The sequence below is a fragment of the Bufo gargarizans genome, chromosome 9 (genome assembly GCF_014858855.1).
Source record: "Bufo gargarizans isolate SCDJY-AF-19 chromosome 9, ASM1485885v1, whole genome shotgun sequence".
Lineage (NCBI taxonomy): Eukaryota > Metazoa > Chordata > Amphibia > Anura > Bufonidae > Bufo > Bufo gargarizans.
The window spans coordinates 186,116,434-186,135,288 of NC_058088.1; the positions used below are offsets into that span (position 1 = coordinate 186,116,434).

The following is an 18,855-nucleotide window of genomic DNA, read 5'->3' on the forward strand; positions in this document are numbered from 1 at the left end:
CCCTTTGTTGTTTTTATACTTGACTTGGCGCTGCTTCCATGGGAAACTGTGTGTGAGGGACAATCGGAAGTGAAGGAGCTCTAAAGACAGGGGGTGTCCCCGAGAGGAGTGCGGTGGTGTGCTGGAGAGCATGGACGACTTCCTGCTTCATTGTCCCTTTAACACAGAGGTTTACACCAGGGTGGGGACCTCCATTGGCTGGCCTAGGCTGGTCACTCTTTCCTATGCGGGATGGACCTATGAAGCATTCAGACACCTGGGTGGTAGGGATCGCTGCACTTTATTCCTAGTCAGCTCAGTGGTCAGGTACTACACGTGGCATGCACAATGTTTAGTCTTGACACAGTGCAAAATCCTCCCCGTGGATGAGGTGGTTAGGAACATTCTTGGAGACCTGGTGAAGGTGCGCTCTCTGGAGTATGAGATGTTGGGGGCGGGTGGAGCCTCTCTCCTCTGGAGGGGTTTTGCCTTTAGGGTACCCTAGCCTGTTCTCTCCCTTCCTTGTTGTGGTCTGATGCTGATACTCTAGATTTTTTTGTTTTGTTTTGGTGGCTGTATGAGGACATAGGGCTTGTAGGTGCCTAACTTGGGCTTAATGGTTGTGTGTGGCTGAAAAGCCTCACTATGGGTGGTATGGGTGGTCTATATGTATATTTGTATATATTGGTAGCTATATTTGTACAGTGATGTATATATTTTATAATTTGAGTTGTTGGGTGTAGTGTTAGGTTGGGTGGTGGGTAAATGGGGGGAGGGCTCTAGGGTTCCATGGGACATTGTGGACTTTTGGAGAATATGAGAAAATCCTGGGCTGGTTCATGGACGTCTGTTATCATGTGCTGGGGCATGGGATGTGGGACCAGCTCAGAGCCCCCAAAAAAAAATATATATATAATTATGTGTGTTGTATTAGGGTGTTGGTTTGTGGGATTTTTGTAAGTTTGTTTTGTAAGATTTCTGTATTTTGTTGTTTTTTGTTGTATTTTGCTGTGTGTAGGTAGGTGCAACCGGATCAGGAAGGTTAGCACATTGATATTGTAAATATTGTAAATACTGTATATAGTGGGTGTTCTATGGGGGAGGGAGTGTTGGGCTGGACCGGTGTTGTCTGTACCGTGCTGAGGAGCATTATGTCTGTATATTTGGTTTGGGGTTTGTGTTATGTTTTGGTGTGATTTCTGTATTTATTCATTTATTTGTTATGTTTTTAAAATTTTATTAAAAGAAATACAGGATATAACTCAGGATCAGTACAGGATAAGTAATTTATGTACACAGTGACTGCACCAGCAGAATAGTGAGTGCAGCTCTGGAGTATAATACAGGATGTAACTCAGGATCAGTACAGGATAAGTAATTTATGTACACAGTGACTACACCAGCAGAATAGTGAGTGCAGCTCTGGAGTATAATACAGGATGTAACTCAGGGTCAGTACAGGATAAGTAATGTATGTACACAGTGACTGCACCAGCAGAATAGTGAGTGCAGCTCTGGAGTATAATACAGGATGTAACTCAGGATCAGTACAGGATAAGTAATGTATGTACACAGTGACAGCACCAGCAGAATAGTGAGTGCAGCTCTGGAGTATAATACAGGATGTAACTCAGGATCAGTACAGGATAGGTAATGTATGTACACAGTGACTTCACCAGCAGAATAGTGAGTGCAGCTCTGGAGTATAATACAGGATGTAACTCAGGATCAGTACAGGATAAGTAATGTATGTACACAGTGACTGCACCAGCAGAATAGTGAGTGCAGCTCTGGAGTATAATACAGGATGTAACTCAGGATCAGTACAGGATAAGTAATGTATGTACAAAGTGACTCCACCAGCAGAATAGTGAGTGCAGCTCTGGAGTATAATACAGGCTAAAATCATCATTGCAGACAGGTAACGCAGTGCTAACTGTTCAAAATAAGAGACCATAAACTCTTGGATCTTACGGATATTTATATAAACTTTTTATCACACTGGGCAGGAATAACAATAACTTTCTAGGAGATTTTCTGTGACAGGCAGCATGCAAAATGTAATGATAAAATAGGGGTTTAATACCCAATACAGAGTATAGAAGGGTCAGCCCTGTACAAGCCTAAACTCCTGGCCAGTTACAGACAGGACAGACGGTTTAGCATCCTTCTCACGGCTGGACCTACCACGGATGTACAAGTCCACGTGTAATTCTCCATGGTGTGCCATAATAATCTGAGTCCGATCCAGTAGAATGAGGAGAGGTCGGGGTGTCCGGTCCTAATGTGGACACTAAAATGCAACCTTGTGGTGTCTCATAAGGTTTGAGACATCACAATTCACTGATATCTTGACGGAACTTCATTTCTGAGAACTTGAGGGAGTACTGGATGTTCTTGAAGGTCGTCCAGACGATGCCTCCCATCTCAGTGTGTTCTCCTCTCAGGTACTTCCCATTCAAGGAGGAATCGTAGCAAGCCGTGTGCCACCAGGCGGCTGAATAAAAATCAGCACAATTGACCCGTCTACTGGAATCATTATCACTGTCGATGGTGGAAAACTTCTGGTTTCGGTGTAAGCTCAGAGAATCCCCTGCGAAGAGAGGTCTTAATACTTTCATTTTTTTTAACCCGAGGAGCATCGTAAGTATCTACCGCTACTTACCTGCAGTACCTCCTGTGAAATCTCCAAGATGTAATCGATATTTCTCCGATTCTCCTCCTAGTCGGAATTCGCTGTAGGTGGCATAGACACGGCTTTTATTAAAGTCTTCTAAGTCGATTCGGAGCTCGAAGTTACCTGAGGGATCGAAAGCAGAGGCTAACCAATACGATGTCCCTGGAGCGGTGCCGACACAGAGGCGTCGCGCCCGCCGTGAGCCAGGTGGGTTTACAGAAAGGAGCGCCAGGACTTATGGCGGGGGGTGTAACAGTAAAGACCGTGATGTTTGGATTGCTTTATGGTTGCATATACAATAGGTTTCCACCTTAACCAGTTCTACCTACCGGCGGCCCTTCACTTCCTGTGGACCCGGGGGTGACACGCGGGTGACACGGTGAGACGGAGTTCCAGACACAAAATGTCATCCACAATTATAAAACCAAAAGCATAAAACGTTGACGCGTTTCAAGCTACACTATCCATAATGGTTTGACCAAGGAGTAGTGTAGCCCGAAACGCGTCAACATTGTACGTTTTGTCCTTTGTTTTATAATTGTGGCTATGCTGGAGTACATTTCATTATATGTTTGCATGGTTTGTGTGGGTCTGGGTGGGGGGGTTTACCAGTAAAGGATGACCATACTATGGGATCGGATAAAGGGGAAATTGACCTAGGACTGCCATCGCCTCCACCATCCGCCTTCAGCCTAAATTTGCATCATGGTACCAACTGTGCTACTGTTAAGTAACGTAGTTGTATTATTTGAGCACTATATAGCTACATTATTTCTGCACTGTATGGCGGTATTATGTAGGAACTGTACGTATGGGGGGGATTATGGCAGTATATGGCAGTAGTATGTGCTTACTATATGTCAGTATTGGCTGTGCTGTTATTTGGCGGTATTATTATACACTATGTAAGACAGTATTATGGCGGTGTTACATTCAATCTCCATCCCTCCCACACATGCCGTACCCTTAAAATACGTCCTTAATGCTTCTGATTCCTCCTATATCTCTGCGATATGCACCATATAGACATACCGTCATCATGAGCGGCGTTGTACCTGTGGATGTCAGTAAATGGATATTTTCATTCCCCAGCCAAAATTCACTCCACTGATTCCCGAATCCTGTCTTGTAGGCGTCCCAGTTACGGGTAAAATCCACAGAGCCGTCCCAGCGCCTCTGGAAAACCTGTAATATTAGTAATATGAGCTCAGGATATATACGTATATAAGGATACGTATATATATACATAGCAGAAAAGTGGCAGATGAGGTTTAACACTGACACATGGAAGGTTATATAGGGATATGATCACTGGATTGTGATCAAAATCACCTCCCCTTAGCTTTACACTGCAGCTCTGCTTGTTAGGATGGTTGCTGTATAAGACAATAACTAGGTCGCTGGCACTTTCTAGGTGATTGCAAACCTATGTCTTGTATAATACAGTTAGAATAGAGGTTCTACAGGTGTTGGTATGTTTTTCATCCCCTGCGAGGTTGGATGATGCGCTAACACCTGGCCCTGTATAGGCATTCGGAGCCTGAGACTTACTGTCCATCCGCCGCCATCGCTTTCCATGTCACACATCACTCTCAGAGGTTTTCCATTCTGGATATATGTAATACCATCCGGTAAGGGTCAGTCCTAGATCTTGTAGGTCCCTACAGTTCCTGGGAGCTAAGACCAAACAGAAATCATCTTTAACTCTAACATAGATGGTAGATAGATAGATAGATAGATAGATAGATAGATAGGTAGATAGGAGATAGATAGATAGATAGATAGATAGGTAGATAGGAGATAGATAGAGAGATATTAGACAGATAGATATGAGATAGATAGATATAAGATAGATAGATAGATAGATATGAGATAGATAGACAGATAGGAGATAGATAGATAGATAGATAGATAGATAGATAGATAGATAGATAGATACGAGATAGAAAGATAGATAGATGGATAGATATGTGATAGATATAAGATCGATAGATATAAGATAGATATTAGATAGATATAGATAGGGATGGATATGAGATAATAGATAGATAATGTGATTTTAATGTTTTGGCGGTGTCCTGTACCTTCTGCGAGGTCGCCTCTTTCTCCTGTAAAGAGAAGAAATACAAGCAGTAAATACTACGGTGGATACAATGTGATTCCTGTAAGTGAAGGCCTGTATTATATTAAGCACAAGTGTCTGTTATTACAGATTATACTCCGTTTCTTACCTTTGGGCTCCTCTGGCCCTTCTTCTCCTACGTCTCCTATGAGGACACAAAACATATTTCAGTTAAAGACAACAGATATGTGTCAGATATTTCTCCATCTAGTAGCCGTTACCTGTTATCCCGGGTAACCCTGCTCCTCCAGGACTTCCATCCTCACCACGGTCTCCTAAGAAGAAAGAAATATAATCCGTAAAATGATCAGCTGTGGCTATTGGTCATAATGAGAACATGACAATCAAGGGGACTCCTCATGGAATCAAGATGCTACAATTTCCCGGTTGGAGTCTCGGCAGCCTGGAAACCCAACTAGCCGCCATCCTGCATCTTCGTTAGCCTGAATTGTCCACATTTGCCCTCACTTGCTAATTCTGTACCAAGTCCAAAAGCCTGATGTTTATACTTGAGAATTAATCACTTCTTCACCAGGTTCTCCCTCTAGCTGGATCTCATTTGAGTAACACCCATATGGACCATACCATATGAACCAGCCCCATCACCAATGGTCTAGCTGTAGACCAATGTGACCTACTATGCCTGGAGATATCACAATTTTTACAGAAAATGCTGATTTTTATTATTTTTTGTTCACAGACAAGGACCTCCTCCTCTCAGATCTCTTTATTTTTTATACATACCCTTTATTACAATCTAATTTTCCAAAATGAAATACAACTCAATGGTAGATAATTCTAGTTCCAAAATTACTTACCTTGCTCACCATCTGTGCCATTTATTCCTTGACTCCCGGGATCTCCTGTGTTAAATAAAGGACATAAAGATTCAGACCTAAGACCTCAAGGATGCAACCAGGGTAACAGTGCCAACTATGGGGCATCTCATGGTCAACTTGTCCAAAATTGTAATGAGTGCGAAACCTCTGTGAGAAGACCACCACTTCCTTATCTAACATCTTAGTATCAACCATCTTCTTTGAGTGGGCCACCCCTCTAGAAGACCATTTTCACCAGTCTTGTTCGGGTGGTGGCCATCTCATAGAGGTTTTCTTGTATTTGGATACATAAAGATACCGACGTCACATGTATTTTCCTCATTTCTATCCAACATGAAGAGTACCTGCTAATCCAGGACCTCCTGGCTCCCCATCTGGTCCTGGTTTACCGTCAATGCCTGGACATCCTTGAAGAAGGTCCAGACTGTTTTTCCATCTTTCTGAAAGGACTGTTACATCTAGATTAAAAAAAATAAAAAAAAAATATGGGACAATGGTAATTATATATTTATATTAGTGTGACAACCTAGTAAAGAAACGAGTGGTTGTCACGGCTCCACCCCTTTTCTAATAATGACAGATTAATAGAAAAATCCTAGCTTGAAACGCGCTGACCTGAGCATGTGCTGTCAGTACAGTAGACAGCGGTGTGCCAGAGAAGAGAATAAAGTGCGATGTGGAGCGACGTCCTCATGACTGCCCCTGTTCTCGTACAGTCCATTAAATGAGCTTTGTCCTGTTACTTAATATCACACAAAGCAGAGGCAGGTTGTGATGAGAGGTTGGACATCTAAGTAAAATATTTGCCATACTATAGAGCCCAATGAACCAGGAAGTCACAGAGTCTAAGTCCAAAATAAATATTTACCCATTTCCCGTCCAGCCATGTATGCTTTCCCACAGGCACACATCTTATGGGTCAGCATGTACCTATTAGGAAATTCTCAGTAATGTTCCAAACCCTCATCTTTCAGGCTACAAAGAGCACCTCTTGCTCTGGAGGACCCAACATGTCCTTGCAATACACTGCCAGGCCCAATGCTTGCTGTGTAATTCATCATTTCGCCTGTGGGAGTGCTGCAGAGAAATTGAAACGTTGGTATTGGGTTCCTCCAATTGATCACTTGGGGTCCCTTCTAAGAAAAATTGATTGTCCAAAGAGTACAACCATAAAAGACTGTAGGTATGGGTCCAAAACCAAAGCTTCACTTTAATTAGTTTCTCTTTTTCATAAGTAGCTTCATGGGTTTTTTAAAATATTTTTTGCCTTGTTAAATTCTTTACACCAATAGAGGGAGTGCCAAAAATGAAGCGGTGGAGCTTAGTCTGAATGGAATCTTAGCAGCAGAAGCCACTGACGTTGTTGTTTGAGCCTATGCCACAGCACTTCATATTTGGAGGTGAGGTCCTAGGGGGACCATACTTGCCAACAGTCTAAGTTTTTCCAGAACAATCTTCAGCAAGCCCCTGAGGAGCCGGTGCAGAGAATGGGAGTGGTAGTGGCCCTGATAAGGTGTTGTGTCGCAGTGTTCTCCCTCAGATCAGTACTCCCTGGGGATTGGTGCAGTGAAAAGGCCAGAAGTAAAAGTATATCAGTCTAGCTTTACTTAGTGAAAAATATAACTTGTGGGACATCCAGTAGTGGTAGGTACAAAGTGCAGGTTTGGTCACCAGGTGATGAGCCATAGTGACTTGTTACGGGGTAATCAAATGGCACTAGCAGACACTTGATGTGATAATGGCTTACTGTTTGACGGAAGAAAGAGGTCCAGGTGATGGGTGTCTGAGTGGTAGTCCCTCACCTGCAGCAGGGCCTGTAAAGCCATGATTTCGCTCTGCAGTCTAGGCACTATGAAGCTTTTTGGATTCAGTGTTCTTGATTCTGATACTCTTCATGGAGTGAAGCTCTCCCAGAGAACTGGTTATGGTCCGTTGGAGTAGGAGCTCTCGCATGCTCTTCCTATCTACTCTCTGTCTGGACTCGAATTTTCCCTCCTGGTGTGAAGTAAGACCAGCTCACTTATACCAAGAGAGGAGGAACAGGGTGTTTAGCCTTGTTCCTGCCAACCAATGCCAACCATACTTCATTCTTTGGAACACGCAGTAGAAACATATCGTAACACATAACATAATTGCAGATGCCCCCAGGTCTGGGATACTGCAAATGCCATGAAGCACTGCCACAAAAGGGGCAGGTTTGTGTAAACCCTACCCAAAATTAGGCATTTTGAGTCAGTTTCCAGGTGATTTGGGGTATTCCCAGGGGAGGAGCTAAATGTCAAGATGTATTCATCAAAATATGGATCTAGGAGACCTTCTTAGAGGATTTTTTGTTTCAACAGTCTCTATAGTGTGGAAATATGAATGAAGGAGTGATTATAGAATATGTACAGTAGGTATTGGTTTAATTGCAACCCTCAGTGGTGTTTTTGGTGTTATCCCAGGATCCTGCAATCTTGCATACAGCTGAACTTTTGTAATCTAGTTCCCATTTTGGAGAGAGATTTGTACTGGACCTCATCCAAAAAGTAGAAAAATGGTAGTGTTGGAAAAAACGAGGAAGAGGCTTTGGTTCATAGGAAGGGTGAACTTGTCCCATATTTGTATTGCAGGCATCAATTACCATCAATTACAGTTAATACTGTGAACACTCTTAACCGGCATAAAATATCCACATCTCCTACGTCAAAATATCTGTAATTCCATCTTGCGTGAAGAACAGAAGTCATCAATGAACTCATTATATAGAGTTCCTTTAATGTATTCTATGTTTATAGGCCGCTTGGGTGCTGATAAGCTCATGGATCTAGGCTCAAGCATGCCAAGCGAGATACTATCTTGGAAAGTCAATCAACACTACATTCCTCGTCTTTAAATATAACAGAGGATTTCTTTTTGATAAAGGTTGGGGGCCTGGAACACACACCAGTGGTTCTATTGGTTATCCTAGTGATCACTACTGGTCAATTAGGTCCCCAAAAGTGTGAGCCAACTCTACAAGGTGTATGGAAAGGGGTCGTCATGATTAGAGACAGGTTTAGATGTGTCATATTATACCTTATTCTTACAGTTTAAACTCTTGGACCAGTCCCTCACCTCCTTATTTACAAAATGCAGTTCCCCTGGGGTGGATTCTTCTACAGGTTCTTGCCACCCAATACCAAAAGGTATGGAGCTACAGGGTTTGGCCTTGTTTCTGAGGGCACTTAGCAGCTGTAAGACCTATAAAGCGTACACCCTTGGCGTGTCCTCAGATATACAGGGAGTGCAGAATTATTAGGCAAGTTGTATTTTTGAGGATTAATTTTATTATTGAACAACAACCATGTTCTCAATGAACCCAAAAAACTCATTAATATCAAAGCTAAATATTTTTGGAAGTAGTTTTTAGTTTGTTTTTAGTTTTAGCTATTTTAGGGGGATATCTGTGTGTGCAGGTGACTATTACTGTGCATAATTATTAGGCAACTTAACAAAAAACAAATATATACCCATTTCAATTATTTATTTTTACCAGTGAAACCAATATAACATCTCAACATTCACAAATATACATTTATGACATTCAAAAACAAAACAAAAACAAATCAGTGACCAATATAGCCACCTTTCTTTGCAAGGACACTCAAAAGCCTGCCATCCATGGATTCTGTCAGTGTTTTGATCTGTTCACCATCAACATTGCGTGCAGCAGCAACCACAGCCTCCCAGACACTGTTCAGAGAGGTGTACTGTTTTCCCTCCTTGTAAATCTCACATTTGATGATGGACCACAGGTTCTCAATGGGGTTCAGATCAGGTGAACAAGGAGGCCATGTCATTAGATTTTCTTCTTTTATACCCTTTCTTGCCAGCCACGTTGTGGAGTACTTGGACGCGTGTGATGGAGCATTGTCCTGCATGAAAATCATGTTTTTCTTACCTTGCAGACTTCTTCCTGTACCACTGCTTGAAGAAGGTGTCTTCCAGAAACTGGCAGTAGGACTGGGAGTTGAGCTTGACTCCATCCTCAACCCAAAAAGGCCCCACAAGCTCATCTTTGATGATACCAGCCCAAACCAGTACTCCACCTCCACCTTGCTGGCGTCTGAGTCGGACTGGAGCTCTCTGCCCTTTACCAGTCCAGCCATCTGGCCCATCAAGACTCACTCTCATTTCATCAGTCCATAAAACCTTAGAAAAATCAGTCTTGAGATATTTCTTGGCCCAGTCTTGACGTTTCAGCTTGTGTGTCTTGTTCAGTGGTGGTCGTCTTTCAGCCTTTCTTACCTTGGCCATGTCTCTGAGTATTGCACACCTTGTGCTTTTGGGCACTCCAGTGATGTTGCAGCTCTGAAATATGGCCAAACTGGTGGCAAGTGGCATCTTGGCAGCTGCACGCTTGACTTTTCTCAGTTCATGGGCAGTTATTTTGTGCCTTGGTTTTTCCACACGCTTCTTGCGACCCTGTTGACTATTTTGAATGAAACACTTGATTGTTCGATGATCACGCTTCAGAAGCTTTGCAATTTTAAGAGTGCTGCATCCCTCTGCAAGATGTCTCACTATTTTTGACTTTTCTGAGCCTGTCAAGTCCTTCTTTTGACCCATTTTGCCAAAGGAAAGGAAGTTGCCTAATAATTATGCACACCTGATATAGGGTGTTGATGTCATTAGACCACACCCCTTCTCATTACAGAGATGCACATCACCTAATATGCTTAATTGGTAGTAGGCTTTCGAGCCTATACAGCTTGGAGTAAGACAACATGCATAAAGAGGATGATGTGGTCAAAATACTCATTTGCCTAATAATTCTGCACGTAGTGTATAGACATGGCATGCTAGTTGAGTAGCTCATGATCACTTATCCTCCATATGGGATAAATACAGCAAAGTTGCTACCAAAGAAGACTAGACCAGATTTTTGTGTGACGGATTTTCAGTGCCTTTATATACTATGAAGCCCTCATCTTTGAGAAGACCACCAACCTAGAAGACTATTTTTGCTGCCTTATCAACGGTCATCTCACTGTGGCTGTAAATTATAAACTTCAAAATATATCCAGCAATGAAATGAAGAATATAATTGTTTAATAAAATAATGAGAAGTATTATAAGAAGTTCAAGGTTTTAATGACTCATCTAGGAAAGCTTGATGGGATCAGCGCAGAATATCAGGTTATATTATCGTTTCATTACTTCCTTCTCAGGACGTCTGTTTGTGTTGATTTAAGATTCTGGTTGCTGCTATCATGCAATCTTACCCTTGGCAGCTAATATCTATGTTCTTATAGTAAATGGCAGACATTCTTCTTTCAGTTGACAGATGATGGTGCAATTTTAAAAGGCGGAACCATATAAAATTACAAGATAAGAAATTATTCTATAAGATTTCATCAGCGCATAAATAGTGAACTCATCTTATTAAAGACCAAATTCTGGGCCAGAGAGAGAGCTCAAGCTTGAAGCTGAGATGGTCTCCTCAACATGCATGGTCTTTTTCTTGGTCCTCACCCTGAGTAATGCACAAGACACATGTCCAGGTAAGTTAGAGACCACAGTCTGCAGGGGATAACACTTTTTAGAAGGTCATAGTCCATGTGCACAGTTATATATTATATAAAGCCAACATATATCAATATATGAAGACTGAGATATTTTTGTTATTTACAGGTGGCGGAGAGCACTTGACCCTACTTCGAGGATGTCCTGGAGCCGCAGGTGCCCAAGGAGATAAAGGAGAACGTGGATCACCAGGAGAGAGAGGTTAGTGTCATTAATACTGGCTGGACTGACAACTCATAGTTCTAAAACAGGGATAAAACTAAATCAAAACTTGCACAACTTATGTCTATGGTTTGCATTGTAGATCAAGGACAAGAAAGTTGAGGGTGCTGATTTAACATTAAGACATGTATAAATTCAGGGGCAGACTGGGAACGTAAAGTGGCCCTGGAAAAAAACTATAAGTGACCCCATGTGGTAGGTAGGTCCATATTGACAGAAGACGGCAACACAATTGGAGGAGCCTGCAATATCGTAGAGCAGCACAAAATACTGCCCCAGCTGAACTACATATCAAAGTGGAGCACAATATACTGCCACCCTCGCCACAGCATGCAGCCGCTGGCCAGGTGCATAAGTACCTGATGCCCTTAGCATTAATTAATGCTGAGAGCATCAGATGGTAACGTACTCAGCTGGCAGCCGTGAGGAGGGCTTGGGCAACAACCTAGGAACGGCTTCATGTAGCATCTACTGAAACTTATTCATTAAATATTTACTGACATTTCTTCAGGTAGTATTTACTGAGACTTCTTCATGAGACTTCTCCAGGCAGTATTTACTAAGAATTCACCAGGTAGTATTTACTTAGACTTCTCCAGAAAGTATTTGCTGATAATTATTAAAGTAGTATGTATGAGACTCCTTCAGGTGGTATTTACTGAGACTCCTTCAGGTGGTATTTACTGAGACTCCTTCAGGTGGTATTTACTGAGACTCCTTCAGGTGGTGTTTACTGAGACTTCTTCATGTAGTATTTACTGAGACTCCTTCAGGTAGTATGTACTGAGACTTTTTCAGGTAGTATTTACTGAGACTTCTTCATGTAGTATTTGCTGAGACTTTCCAGGTAGTATTTACTGAGACTTCTTCAGGTAGTATTTACTAAGAATTGTTAAAGTAGTATATATGAGACTTCTTCATGTAGTGTTTACTAAGACTCCTTTAGGTGGTATTTACTGAAACTTCTCCAGGTATTATTTATTGAGACTTTTTCAGGTAGTATTTACTGAGACTTCTTCATGTAGTATTTGCTGAGACTTTCCAGGTAGTATTTACTGAGATTTATTCAGGTAGTATTTACTGAGATTTATTCAGGTAGTAATTACTGAGACTTCTTTGTGTAGTATTTTCTGAGACTTCTCCAGGTAGTAATTACTGAGACTTCTTTGTGTAGTATTTTCTGAGACTTCTCCAGGTAGTATTTTCTGAGACTTCTCTAGGTGGTATCTATTCTGTGTTTGTTTTTTATTCAGGTCCTCCAGGAAGTCCAGGAAAGGCTGGGCCACCAGGGATAAAGGGTGAGTGTCAGGTGTCTGTCTTCTTAGTGCATAGATAATTGCTCCAAAACCCTACAACCTACCAGCTACTGCTATAGTCATATTTATTCCTTTCTCCATTTTGATGGCTTCCCCTAGTCTACTTTCTTTCTTCTCTGTCACTGTTTAACCACATCATACTCCTCCATGTTATGTCTTGTACCTTCACATTTACATGGCTCTATGCAGATATCATTTATAATGTATTTTTTAATGCAGGAGACCCAGGTGCTCCAGGGCTTCAGGGACCAAAAGGTAAAGTGATAGACTCTGATATTTAGAATTTTCAAGGTATTACAATTTATTAAACTATGCAAGATGTAAGCAATATCAAACTATGAGAGGCTCCTAAAAATTTTCTTTCTTTTTGAACACAGGAGATAAGGGAGATCCAGGCTCTCCAGAAGCTTTGTATAGTGAGTGAGATTTCTTTGAGCATTAGTCCTTATACCTACAAGTAAATTGCATGATAATTTTGCCATGTCTTTGTATTTGAGGATCTGTTGGTTGTTCCATCACATTTGACAGCAAGAACACTGCAGGACGTAGTGCTGTTTTTGCTATAAAAATGATTGACTGTACATTATAAGTCAATGGGGTCTGTTAGGTAGCGTTTTTATCCTTCATATGACACAGTAACTTGGTTTTAGAGCTGGATCTATCTCTAGAGTCAGAATTTTTCATAATATACAACTGAAAATATGTGTTCTGGAAATAGCAGCCCCATGCTGCTACAATGTAGAAACCGTACTGAAACACAGAATGCAAGGGAACAATTTAAAAGTGGAGTTTTTTGTGGCCTTTTTTGTCAAAACGTAAGGCAGATGAGCTTCAGCAATCAGTAAGTATGAGCAATGAGCCGGACCGTGGTACGGTTACACGGACGCCAAATTATGCAGTGGGTCAGGATATATGTGTAATAGTCTATTGTTTGTTTGTGACACCAATAGCAGCGTGCGCAGGGTACTAACACAGGGCCCTTTAAGGTGTTGTAACTCACGTACAAGATTAGGAATGCCAGAGTGGTGTAATGTCTCTGTGTGGTAATGGCAATAGTGTCAACGGCGTCTCCTACCTGGGTACGGCTTGACTCCTGGATCCTGGCTCACTTGCAATAAATTGAGTGTGGTGCTAGTAGGAGTAATAGAGGGATTTGCAGCAGTAGTTGAGATCCAGACCTTGGGTAAAGTTCAAACTTGTCTTTACTAGTTGCAGCTTTCATCCAAGCGAGATACAGCATTAGTCTTTGGTCCCAGCAGGTATTGGCAATGTGTGGCAGGAATATATCTTCTGCTCTATCATGTGTCTGGAGCTTGCAGGAAAAGGACGTCTGCTTGTGAGCTCTGTAATGTGGCAGGAATTTGGCTTCTGCACTATCTATCTTCTGCTGTCTTGGGGACTGACTAGCTGAGGAGGAATATGTCTTCTCCTGGGGTTTCTCTGGACGGTACTCACAGTTATTGCCTCAGGGTATGCTTCTTCCTGTAACTGGAGGTGGCTGGTTGCTTTGTTCCAGCTGAGGCTGCAAGGCTCAGGCTGGGGATGATGATCAATGTCTCAGCCGAGACAAGATCCTGGCTTTGGATCCCTATATCTGGGAGCTCCTACTCGCACACCCTACCCCTAGCAGGTGTGGGTTACACACTCACCTAACTTCCTTATCTCCCCATGAGGCAAGACATGGGCCAGCCCACTTCTGCTCATAGAGGGGGGAACTGAACTGGAATGAACTATTCCAGTGCAGAAACACTAAACTGGTTAAGTCCTTGCTGAACACATTGCTGCCACCTGCTGGTGAACATAGAAACTACAGCAATATATATGTACCAAGGATTTTCAATGCACATTTGTGAGAATATGATGTGAAATGACATTAGATGACCAGGTAAATACACTTAACAGGTTGTAGCGGGGTAAAAGAGTTTAGTAACACAACTCTGGGGCGTTACATATGTAGTAGGGTTCTCCTTCTTGGTGGGAACTTCTTGGTGGGAACTCCAGGGAGGGGAAAGTGTTAAAGGTGAGGTGGATAGTGGTTAGATTAGAGATTATTGAAAAGCAAATTGGATGTAAGGATGATGAGAGAGCCAAGATGGTGGAGATGATTGTGTACAAATCAAATTCTTCATGTGTCTACTGCCAAACCAAATTCCAAACTACCTTCAACCCTGTTAGAGAACTGACATATAACATATTGCTTTCTCATAGCTTGCACCTCTTCCTTTTACTTCTTCTTGTGTCTTACAGCTGCACGGGACTGCAAATCACTGCTGGAGAAAGGTTTTACCTTCAGTGACTGGTACATCATATATCCAGATGGAAACCGACCGCTAAAAGTCCTATGTGATATGCACACTGATGGAGGCGGCTGGATTGTACGTCTTCAATTTTCATGAATTGTTGGGTATCTTTTCTATAAATAGAAATTACATTTATTGGAACTGTTAGTTAGAGGGGAGAGAGTAAGAATTGGGGCTGTCCTATAAGTGGGGCTGTCCTTCTTCTGTCTACCATCAAAGTCGACATCAAAGTCGTTCTTGGCCAACCACCAAATAGGAACGAACATTACCACCATCCAAAGATGAGATAGTCAATGCTTCAGATGCTTTCAGTACATCATGAGCCCATGGTGGGCGCTATCTATGAACCGGTTATCTTAGTTTGGTGTAATCAAACAATAAAAAATTAAAAAGTTGGACATGAAACTTTCATAACCTTAATACGATTGTCCAGGTTTCAACCTCTGTTCCTTTTCAGATTCTCCAGAGACGTTACGATGGCTCAGTTGATTTTCAACGTGATTGGGCGTCTTACAAGATGGGATTTGGCAACCATCTATCTGAGTTCTGGCTGGGGAATGATAATATTCACAAGATCACTTCATCGGGTAAAGGATTATTAGGCCTTCCTATGACTATGCCAGTGGGAGGTGCCAAGCAGGGTCAAGATGCCCCATCATTGGCAATTCTAGGTCCTTATAATTACACCTATTAAAATTAAACTTGAAGAATTTGCTAGACTTTAGCATTGATGGATTTACGTAATGTCTCGATCACGGACTAGAGTCCCTATGTTTTCAAGGACTGAAGAAAAGCAGGAATCATCATATCTAAAGTGATGGTCCACCCTTGAAAGTATTTTTAATCTTAATAGATCATATCTCCATTGAGCTCCATTTTTCTCATACAGAGCCCATAATCTCCCATATAGACACAAGCTTAAATGGTTACGCCGGTCAATACAAGATAACTGTTATATCTGTGGGGGTCTGACTGCTGGGACCCCCCCACTGACCATGAGAACAGAGGCACGTGTCCCCCATTTCAATGGAACAGCAGAATAAGAATGTTTCTTGTGATTTATGGATGTCCCAATGGTTGAGCCCCATAGATGAGACATTTGATCAGTGGGGGTGCAGAGTGTTTGACTCCTACTGATCTCATATAGATGACCTACCCTGAGGATAAGTCATTATTAGGTAAGTCCCAGAAAACCCCTTTTAAGTGAAATATTTTTGTAAATCAATTCTTCTGCTTTCGTCACAGGTACATGTGAGCTGCGTATTGACCTGCAGGACTTTGATAGTGTAAACTATTTTGCTAAATACAGTTCTTTTAAAATCATGGGAGAGACCGAGAAATACAAGCTGGTACTTGGAGATTTTACCAGTGGTAACGCAGGTGAGGAACGGTGATATGATAATGCCTATGTGGTAGACTTGTCATGGTTGTCACTATCATGTATTGTACCCTTCTCCAGGAGATTCTCTGTCGCCTCAGAATGGGATGATGTTCTCCACCATGGACCAAGACAATGACGCCGATACTAGAAGTTGTGTGGATTTGTATAAGGGAGCCTGGTGGCATAATCAGTGCCACCAATCCAACCTCAATGGACTGTACCGACCTGGGAAACATGAAACTTTTGCTGATGGAATTAATTGGTATTCAGGAAAGGGTTATAATTATTCCTACAAGAGATCTGAGATGAAAATCAGATCTGTGAAGTGAAAGAAAGTGCTCAGAACTTGAGTTGTCCTCTTTTCTGAACATCTAAAAAGTCTGTCTAGATGTTTCTAATTTATCTGTTACTTCGGAAAGCTGGGAGACAACTAACATGGCCATTGTTATATTTACTGTAGGGGCTGCCACCCAACTAATGTCATAATCTGCTTAGTTCTGCACCAGATAGGGAAAGCTTGACAAAGGGGTGAATCAAGGCTTGTATTTACTGCTGATTGTAAGGGAATTACTCATTAATGAGGTTTTCCACGAGGCAGCGAGTCCCACAAACCCATCTTTATTACACTAAGAACACACGTAGGAGAAAGTTTGTAATATACTTACTGTTCTATAGTTGTGTGGATCAGCCTCTCAGGAACCCAGTAACATAACACGGGAAGATCCTGCTCCTGCCAACTTCACATCCTTTACCAGGCTTCCAGCTGGGCTACGGACGGGTCGTTGTGTCTACGTTGGATGGGTCCAGAACTTATCTTGTCCTTGGCTCCTGTGCAGATGAGGCAGATTGGGAAGTTTGAGCATTTTCCAAGGAGAACAATAGTTCTGGCCCCAACCAGAGCCAAAGGGATCCTGGCAAAAGGCATCTCATCAGCCATCAGAAACAGGAATTTCAGAGGAGTAACTTCTCATGTTCGATTTCCTGAGCGGCCGATCAACGCAACTTTGAAATACTATATTACAAACTTTCTTCTACAAGCAAGTTATGTGTAATTAAGGAGAACTTGTGGGACACGCTGGAACCTGGAAAACCCCTTAATCTACAATCTATTTAATATTTACTTAAGCCAGTATATTGCGCGGACACCTCCTCTGTATAGATCTGATTGTATCATAAATATATATATCTTGACTGTGAGCATTCTTCTACAGAAATAAATAAAAATAAATATATCACAAACCTCTTTTCTAATTACTGTAATCTCTAAAATCAACTCCTTTGCCACAATCAGTTATTCTAGCTTTACTGTCCCTTCCAGGGGACTACTTAAAATTAGAGCCACTTCTGTCATGCCTGCTGCACGGCACAGGAGACCAAAGAGTACACACTATGTAAAGTACCGGGCTGCTCTCAGATGATTGGATGAGAGGGATCACCTGGCCTCCTCTATTGGAAATTAGTAATATTGGTACTGAGGATAAACTACAATGAGGGGTGGCAGGAGGCAGGGAGATGCCTGTGTAGAATGAGCCCGACAGAAAATGATTTTACACAGTCTAAAAAAAACACAAACAAGCATCAATTCTAATGTAGCAGGGACAGTGTAGGAACAGAATTGAAAGAAATAATTGAGGGACTTTGATCAGGGAAAACTTCGAGAGAGGGAGGGAGTGGCTGGGGCACAGTGCTTAATAATACAGCTGCTGCAGAATCTCACATGACACAAGAGGACCAGATCGCTGCTGCTTCCTGTGATTGGCAGCAGCAGTCACATGTCCCCCTATCAATGGATATTATTTTCAGAGCTGCAGGGAGAGGAAGCGCAGGGCCAACAGACACCGAACCCAGCGGGGCAGAGAAGATAAGTATGATGCCCACTATAGGTCGGACAATCTGGGAGATCTATATTAGTCTTGGATAACCACTTTAAAATAACACAGTAGGCAGAAATCTTACACCAATACTGCAATATTCCCAAAGTAAATTGTCAATAGCAGTGTTCAGTGTGTTTGTAGAAGAGGAAGGACGTTTAATTACACATCTGTCTTTAAATTACAGAAAACACACTTGCAGTTTGACTATAATATTCCATAATTTGTGTGGCTGTGTTCAAAACCCTTTACTTTTCATTTAGGAATATTGTGAGTTTTCATTTGGTCTCATAATAAAGCGTCTGGAATACGGAAGAGTTGAAAACGAAAGACCTAGACCTTGGCCAACCAGAGCTGGAATGTGGGTAGTAGCAGCACCAGCCATCTGGCCAGAAGTAGTAGTACGCAGTTCTCCCTGGCTTCTGAAAGGCACAACATTATTATTATTATGGACAAATAGGATAAGATTGTGGATTGGATGGAACATTCCTCCTCTGTCACAGCAGGATGAGGTAGATGCCACTTCTTAGTCTGACACCGCGCCTTGGAGCCAGGGATCACAGCATTCCTCCTTCTTCTCCTCCTTGCTGCCCCAGAGAAG

The 18,855-nt window shown here is 42.1% G+C and overlaps 1 protein-coding gene and 1 pseudogene across 1 annotated transcript; one reads left to right on the top strand and one right to left on the bottom strand.

Annotated features, from left to right (window-relative positions):
* Positions 1-1,940: 1,940 nt before the first annotated feature.
* On the bottom strand, positions 1,941-6,381 carry LOC122946674 (annotated as a pseudogene).
* A 4,603-nt stretch (positions 6,382-10,984) lies between these two features.
* On the top strand, positions 10,985-17,626 carry LOC122946373 (ficolin-2-like). The gene is made up of 9 exons (XM_044305949.1): positions 10,985-11,142; positions 11,273-11,365; positions 12,640-12,684; positions 12,922-12,957; positions 13,080-13,118; positions 14,950-15,077; positions 15,460-15,589; positions 16,248-16,382; positions 16,462-17,626. The coding sequence occupies exons 1-9, from the start codon at positions 11,073-11,075 to the stop codon at positions 16,710-16,712; spliced, it is 927 nt and encodes a 308-aa protein (XP_044161884.1). The 5' UTR covers positions 10,985-11,072; the 3' UTR covers positions 16,713-17,626.
* Positions 17,627-18,855: the final 1,229 nt, after the last annotated feature.